The 8,190-nt window shown below is 37.0% G+C and overlaps 1 protein-coding gene across 1 annotated transcript; it reads right to left on the reverse strand.

Annotated features, from left to right (window-relative positions):
• Positions 1 to 5,888: 5,888 nt before the first annotated feature.
• Positions 5,889 to 7,831, reverse strand: CXCL10 (C-X-C motif chemokine ligand 10). The gene is made up of 4 exons (XM_024754148.1): positions 7,728 to 7,831; positions 7,087 to 7,213; positions 6,767 to 6,856; positions 5,889 to 6,322 (listed from the first exon to the last, which is right to left on the reverse strand). Exons 1-4 carry the CDS (start codon positions 7,786 to 7,788, stop codon positions 6,289 to 6,291), a joined length of 312 nt encoding a protein of 103 aa, XP_024609916.1. The 5' UTR covers positions 7,789 to 7,831; the 3' UTR covers positions 5,889 to 6,288.
• Positions 7,832 to 8,190: the final 359 nt, after the last annotated feature.

An 8,190-nucleotide genomic window follows, 5' to 3' on the forward strand; every position in this document is an offset into this window, starting at 1 on the left:
ATAAATGAAATTAAAAATTCTCTAGAAGGGATCAATAGCAGAATAACTGAGGCAGAAGAACAGATAAATGACCTGGAACAAAAATTAAAAGCAAAAAAAAAAAATTAAAAGTAGAAAGGGAAAAACAACAAAAAACACATAAGGGAAAAAAAAAAAAAAAAAAAAAATAACACATAAGGGAATCCCCATAAGGTTAACAGCTGATCTTTCAGCAGAAACTCTGCAAGCCAGAAGGGAGTGGCAGGGCATATTTAAAGTGATCAAAGGGAAAAACTTAAAACCAAGGTTACTCTATCCAGCAAGGATCTCATTCAGATTTGACGGAGAAATTAAAATCTTTACAGACAAGCAAAAGCTAAGAGAATTCAGCACAACCAAACCAGTTTTACAACAAATGCTAAAGGAACTTTTCTAGGCAGGAGACAGAAGAGAAGGAAAAGACCTACAATAACAAACTCAAAACAATTAAGAAAATGGTAATAGGAACATACATATTGATAGTTACCTTAAATGTGAGTAGATTAAATGCTCCAACGAAAAGACATAGACTGACTGAATGGATACAAAAACAAGACCCATCTATATGCTGTCTACAATAGATCCACTTCAGACCTAGGGACACATACAGACTGAAAGTGAGGGGATGGTAAAAGATATTCCATGCAAATAGAAATCAAAAGAAAGCTGGAGTAGCAATACTCATATCAGATAAAATAGACTTTAAAATAAGAAATGTTACAAGAGACAAGGAAGGACACTACATAATGATCAAGGAATCAATCCAAGGAGAAGATATAACAATTATAAATATATATGCACACAGCATAGGAGCACCTCAATACATAAGGCAAATGCTAACAGCTATAAAAGAGGAAATTGACGGTAACACAATAATAATGGGGGACTTTAACACCTCACTTACACCAATGGACAGATCATCCAAAATGAAAATAAATAAGGAAACAGAAGCTTTAAATGACACAATAGACCAGATAGATTTAATTGATATTTATAGGACATTCCATCACAAAACAGAAGATTACACTTTCTTCCCAAGTGTGCATAGAACATTCTCCAGGATAGATCACATCTTGGGTCACAAATCAAGCCTCAGTAAATTTAAGAAAATTGAAATTATATCAAGCATCTTTTCTGACCACAACACTATGAGATTAGAAATGACTTACAGGGAAAAAAACGTAAAAAACAGAAACAGGTGGAGGCTAAACAATACGTTACTAAATAACCAAGAGATCACTGAAGAAATCAAAGAGGAAACCAAAAAAATACCTAGAGACAAATGACAATGAAAACACAAGGATCCAAAACCTATGGGATGCAGCAAAAGCAGTTCTAAGAGGGAAGCTTCTAGCTATACAAGCCTACCTCAAGAAACAAGAAAAATCTCAAATAAACAATCTAGCCTTACAGCTATAGGAACTAGAGAAAGAAGAAAAAAAAAAAAACCGCAAAGTTAGCAGAAGGAAAGAAATCATTAAGATCAGAGCAGAAATAAATGAAATAGAAACAAAAAAACAATAGCAAAGATCAATAAAATTAAAGCTGGTTCTTTGAGGAGATAAACAAAATTGATAAACCATTAGCCAGACTCATCGAGAAAAATACGGAGAGGACTCAAATCAATAAAATCAGAAATGAAAAGGGAGAAGTTACAACAGACACCGCAGAAATACAAAGCATCCTAAGAGACTACTACAAGCAACCCTATGCCAATAAACTGGACAACCTGGAAGAAATGGACAAATTCTTAGAAAGGCATAACCTTCCATGACTAAACCAGGAAGAAATAGAAAATATGAACAGACCAATAACAAGCACTGAAATTGAAAGTGTTATTAAAAATCTTCCAACAAACAAAAGTCCAGTACCAGGTGGCTTCACAAGGGAATTCTGTCAAACATTTAGAGAAGAGCTAACACCCATCCTTCTCAAACTCTTCCAAAAAATTGCAGAGGAAGGAACACTCCCAAACTCGTTGTATGAGACCACCATCACCCAGATACCAAAACCAGACAAAAATACTACAAAAATAGAAAATTACAGAGCAGTGTCACTGATGAATATAGATGCAAAAATCCTCAACAAAATACTAGCCAACAGAATCCAACAACACATTAAAAGGATCATACACCATGATCAAGTGGGATATATCCCAGGGTTGCAAGGATTCTTCAATATACGTAAATCAATCTATGTGATACACCATATTAACAAATTGAAGAATAAAAACCATATGATCATCTCAATAGATGCAGAAAAACTTTTGACAAAATTCAACACCCATTTATGATAAAAACTCCAGAAAGTGGGCATAGAGTGAACCTACCTCAACATAATAAAGGCCATATGCAACAAACCCACAGCAAACATCATTCTCAATGGTGAAAAACTGAAAGCATTTCCTCTAAGATCAGGAACAAGACAAGGTTGCCCACTCTCACCACTATTATTCAACACAGTGTTGGATGTGTTAGCCATGGCAATCAGAGAAGAAAAAGAAATAAAAGGAATACAAATGGGAAAAGAAGAAGTAAAGCTATCACTGTTTGCAGATGACATGATACTATACATTGAGAATCCTAAAGATGCTACCAGAAAACTACTAGAGCTAATCAATGAATTTGGTAAAGTTGCAGGATACAAAATTAATGCACAGAAATCTCTTGCATCCCTATACACTAATGATGAAAAATCTGAAAGTGAAATTAAGAAAACACTCCTATTTATCATTGCAACAAAAAGAATAAAATACCTAGGAATAAAACTACCTAAGGAGACAAAAGACCTGTATGCAGAAAATTATAAGACTGATGAAAGAAATTAAAGATGATATGAACAGATGGATATATATACCATGTTGTTGGATTCGAAGAATCAACATTGTGCAAGTGACTCTACTACCCAAAGCAATCTACAGATTCAGTGCAATCCCTATCAAGCTACCACTGGCATTTTTCAGAGAACTAGAACAAAAAATTTCACAATTTGCATGGAAACACAAAAGACCCCGAATAGCCAAAGCAATCTTAAGAAAGAAAAACAGAGCTGGAGGAATCAGGCTCCCGGTCTTCAGACTATACTACAAAGCTACAGTAATCAAGACACTATGGTACTGGCACAGAAACAGAAATATAGATCAATAGAACAGGATAGAAAGCCCAGAGATAAACCCATGCACATATGGTCACCTTGTCTTTGATAAAGGAGGCAAGAATATACAATGGAGAAAAGACAGTCTCTTCAATAAGTGGTGCTGGGAAAACTGGACAGCTACATGTAAAAGAATGAAATTAGAACACTCCCTAACACCATACACAAAAATAAACTCAAAGTGGATTAAAGACCTAAATGTAAGGCTAGACACTATCAGACTCTTAGAGGAAAACATAGGCAGAACATTCTATGACATAAATCACAGCAAGATCCTTTTTGACCCAGCTCCTAGAGAAATGGAAATAAAAACATAAATAAACCAATGGGACCTAATGAACTTCAAAGCTTTTGCACAGCAAAGGAAACCATAAACAAGACGAAAAGACAACCCTCAGGATGGGAGAAAATATTTGCAAATGAAGCAACTGACAAAGGATTAATCTCAAAATTTACAAGCAGCTCATGCAGCTCAATATCAAAAAACCAAACAACCCAATCCCAAAATGGGCAGAAGACCTAAATAGACATTTCTCCAAAGAAGATATACAGATGGCCAACAAACACATGAAAGGAGGCTCGACATCATTAATCATTAGAGAAATGCAAATCGAAACTACAATGTGATATCATCTCACACCGGTCAAAATGGCCATCATCAAAAATTCTACAAACAATAAATGCTGGAGAGGGTGTGGAGAAAAGGGAACCCTCTTGCACTGTTGGTGGGAATGTAAATTGATACAGCCACTGTGGAGAACAGTATGGAGGTTCCTTAAAAGACTAAAAATAGAACTACCATACGACCCAGCAACCCCACTACTGGGCATATACCCTGAGAAAACCATAATTCAAAAAGCGGCATGTACCGCAATGTTCATTGCAGCTCTATTCACAATAGCCAGGACATGGAAGCAACCTAAGTGTCCATCGACACATGATTGGATAAAGAAGATGTGGCACATATATACAATGGAATATTACACAGCAATTAAAAGAAATGAAATTGAGTTATTTGTAGTGAGGTGGATGGACCTAGAATCTGTCATGCAGAGTGAAGTAAGTCAGAAAGAGAAAAACAAATACCGTATACTAACACATATATATGGAATCTAAAAAAAAAAAAAATAGTCATGAAGAACCTGGGAGCAAGACGGGAATAAAGACACAGAGCTACTAGAGAATGGAGTTGAGGACATGGGGAGGGGGAAGGGTAAGCTGGGACAAAGTGAGAGAGTGATAGTGTATATATGGACATATATACACTGCCGTGAAATAGATAACTAGTGGGAAGCAGTCACATAGCGCAGGGAGATCAGCTCCGTGCTTTGTGACCAGCTAGAAGGGTGGGATAGGGAGGGTGGGAGGGAGGGAGATGCAAGAGGGAAGAGATATGGGGATATATGTGTACGTATAACTGATTCACTTTGTTATAAAGCAGAAACTAACACACCATTGTAAAGCAATTATACTCCAATAAAAACGTTAAACAAAAATAAAAAGAGAAAGTACATGTCCCTGATTACTAATGAAATTGAGCATCTTTTCATATGTTAAGGGCTTGTGTTTTCTTCTTTTGTGAAATTCCTATTCATTTGTTTCCTGTTTTTCAGCTAGCTATCTTTTCCTTTTTTATTCATAGGAGTTCTCTATATGTTTTATTTTTTTAAAAATATTTTTTTAATTTATTTATTTTGGCTGCGCTGGGTCTTAATTGCTTCATGCGGAATCTTTTAGTTGTGGCGTGTTGGATCTACTTCCCTGACCAGGGATTGAACCTGGGCCCCTTGCATTGGAAAAATGTCATCTTAAGCGCTGGACCACCAGGGAAGTCCCCTCTATATGTTTTAGATACTAATAATTTGCTAACTAAATGCATTGCAAATACCTTCTTGATGACAAATTGGATATGGGAGGCAAGGGAGAAGAAGGAGTATAGAATTACTCCTAGAATTCTTGTTTGGGGAACTGAATGGATGATGGTGCTATTAAACTAGTATATAGAATAGAGCAGGAGAAATAGATCTGCGGGAGGGAGGAATTAATTTAAGACATTTTGGAGTTTGATGTTTCCATGGGATGTCGAGTTGCAAATGTCTCATAGAAAGTTGGCTGTAAGGATCTGAAGCTCAGGCCAAGCTTTGTTATGCCACATAAGTCCTGGAGGACTCCTATATGATGGGCCTTCCAGGAGACTATAGTTAGAAGGAATATGGTAATTCTAAAACTCATTTGTCCTCTACCCATCCTTACTTCTTCTATAGGCTATGGATTCTCCAGTCTAAGCTTTTTGTGAAATAAATGTCCCAAATGACCCACCAAACACTTCATCTTAGTTATAATTACTTTATTATGTTTTGGTCTCTAAACAGTTAAGTAATCTTTCTAGGAGAGAACATTACTTTTATTTTGAAAAGCATTCAGCATATTTGTCTTACATAACATGCAGAACATGTATTTAAATTTAAAAATTTCTCCCATTACAGTACTTAATTACACAAGTTATTCCATAAACACTGAAAACAATATAAGAAACATATACATCAAAGAATTCTACTTTGTGTAGTCTTTGACTAAATAATACTATTTTCACATACAGTTCCAGATATTTCTAGCTGCTTCTGTGTATTTGGAATTATGTATATAACACCCGGAAGAATATGGGCCCCTTGGAGGGGTGGCAGTAGAAGCCCATGGAGTAAAGATCTTTCTTTAAAAGGCAGATTGTATTATTGCTTTGAATACCTTTTAGTTATTTGAGATTCTAAGATCCCTGAGAAGCCCAGAGGGGTAGGCCCCTTCATAACCCCCTTTAGAAGATAGAAAAGGTGAGGAAGCTGTCAGTAGCAGGGTTAGGGCTTGGCACACTCATGAAGAATGTAGCACCTCAGCATAGCTTATGGTATAGTGCCAGGGCAGAGTTACTACCAAACGTCTCAGGATGATGAGCCATCTACCGCCCTGCAGGAGAAGTAGCAACTAATTTGGTGACTGTGGTTGGTCACCTTTTAGGAGAACTGCAATCCACGGACAATTAGGGCTTGACATATACTGTGTGTAGGGAAATGACGGCAGAAATAGCTTCTCTGTGGTCCATCCTTATTGGTAGTGCGGTGATTATGCCTCTTTCTGTGTTTGAGATCTTTTAGACCTGTAAGAAGAGAAGGAGAGTGTAAATGACTCTGACCTCAGTCTGAATTCTGCTTGGAACATGCTGAATTCATAGATAATCCTAAGTCTTCAGGTGAAGTGGGTGGTTAGCTTTCCTGCTGCTACGCAATGATTGTGGGTTACACGGGATGCTTTTTTAAGGCCAGGAAAAGCTTGGGGGAAATTTGGCATCTTTGCTTGGATAGTTATAGCTCTGCTTTAAGGTTAAAGTGACCTATTGACACTTCTAGACAGTAATCAGGGTAACTTTTGATACCACACAAGATGACACCTCAGTATATAAATAGATGGAGGTAGTGGAAGCATGGTGGTAACACCGTTTTAAGCCAAGAATTCCACAGGAAAGCCCTATGCAGATATTTCTAACTTCACAAGATCAACATTTCTTAAAGAGCAGTTCTTCTGCAAGCAATAGCAAACCTACCTTTCCTTGCTAATTGCTTTCAGTAAATTCTTGATGGTCTTAGACTCTGGATTAAGACATCTTTTCTCCCCGTTCTTTTTCATTGTGGCACTACAGAAGTAAATAGGAGTGAAAATATTTAAAACAATATTGGGCCAATAAAACAGACGGAATATACAGTTTTAAAGTCAGACATTTACGTTTCACTTTAGATGTTTCCCTTTGCTGTACAGAAGTCTTAGAATCATCACAAACCCTTTACTGATTTTTGTAATCATCATCATGTATTTAATTGTATGATTACAACCAGGGAGGTGATCATTAGGTAGGATTTTACTCACATGATCTCAACACGTGGGCAAGATTGACTTGCAGGAATCACTTCAAGTTTTTCTAAGGACCTTGGATTAACAGGTCGATCACTGATCTTGATACACGTACAGCGTGTAGTCCTAGAGAGAGGTATTTCTGCAGGAAAAGAAACAGGTACAGATGACGACGTTAGCGCAGTTTTCATTTTAGGCATTTAATGTAGGTTGGGTAGTACTTAGCTGAACCTGTACCTCTGTGTAATCACATACTCAATCTGTGATCATACAGATCTATATGATTAATTAGTTGATTCTCTGAAAGAATGGAATTGCAACTTGTTGATTGTAAGATCATAACCTTGAGCCCAGGTCATATAGTTACTTAAGTTAACTAAGGAGATAGCTGTCTCATCTTCTTTCTCCTCCTTCCCTCACATTTTCTCTGTCTGTCCCTCTTCCTCTTCCACTCCCACCTTCCTCCTTCTCTCTTTCTTTTATTCCACTTGCTTCTCTGACTGTAAACTCTGACCAGAAGGAATCTCTGCTCATTTACCCTTCATTTAAAAGGCAGGTTGTAAAACTTTTGCAAATACAATATTTCTGCACTTAAAGAGTTAATACCCAGTCCTATTTCTGATCTTACAAATTAAATATCCCTTGAAGTTCCTTACCTTGAGTTCCTCTCAGAGTCAGAAGGATAAGGCAGAAAATAAGAACAGCACTTTGGTTCATGGTGCTGCAACTGAAGGTTGTTCTGTAGTAGGCTCAGACTGCCTGAACAGTTGAGGAGTGTCTCTGAAAACATCGGGCTAGGTTGCAGTATTTATTTGCAAAGGCACTTTCCCTCTCTAACTCTGATTGGATAACACTACAGTTGACTTGGGAAAACCTATGTCTGTTCCTTGGGGAAGTCCCGTGTTGCAGAATCGAAGATATTATTTGTATTTATTGTGGCTTCTGAGTTATGGAATTTCCCTCCACTTCCTTTGTTTCAATAAGAGTGAGCTACGTTTCACTTTCTAAATCATGACCTGCTTCTTGAAAAACATAACTTTACTGCAAATATAAATAGTTTTTAAAAAAAATGGAGCTTGGATTCTCATCTCGCACCTCCTGAAAAATGCAAATGTCAAC

The sequence above is a fragment of the Neophocaena asiaeorientalis genome, unplaced genomic scaffold (assembly GCF_003031525.2).
Source record: "Neophocaena asiaeorientalis asiaeorientalis breed wild unplaced genomic scaffold, Neophocaena_asiaeorientalis_V1.1 scaffold148, whole genome shotgun sequence".
NCBI classification, from domain to species: domain Eukaryota; kingdom Metazoa; phylum Chordata; class Mammalia; order Artiodactyla; family Phocoenidae; genus Neophocaena; species Neophocaena asiaeorientalis.

What these genes read in the sequence shown, in the direction of transcription:
- CXCL10 (XM_024754148.1), bottom strand. Translation starts at nt 7,788, where the DNA reads ATGAACCAAAGTGCTGTTCTTATTTTCTGCCTTATCCTTCTGACTCTG. An exon ending in GACTCTGAGAGGAACTCAAG is followed by an intron (nt 7,214 to 7,727) that starts GTAAGGAACTTC and finishes CTTTTCCTGCAG; the next exon opens with AAATACCTCTCTCTAGGACT. An exon ending in AAAGCAATTAGCAAGGAAAG is followed by an intron (nt 6,323 to 6,766) that starts GTAGGTTTGCTA and finishes CTCTTCTTACAG; the next exon opens with GTCTAAAAGATCTCAAACAC.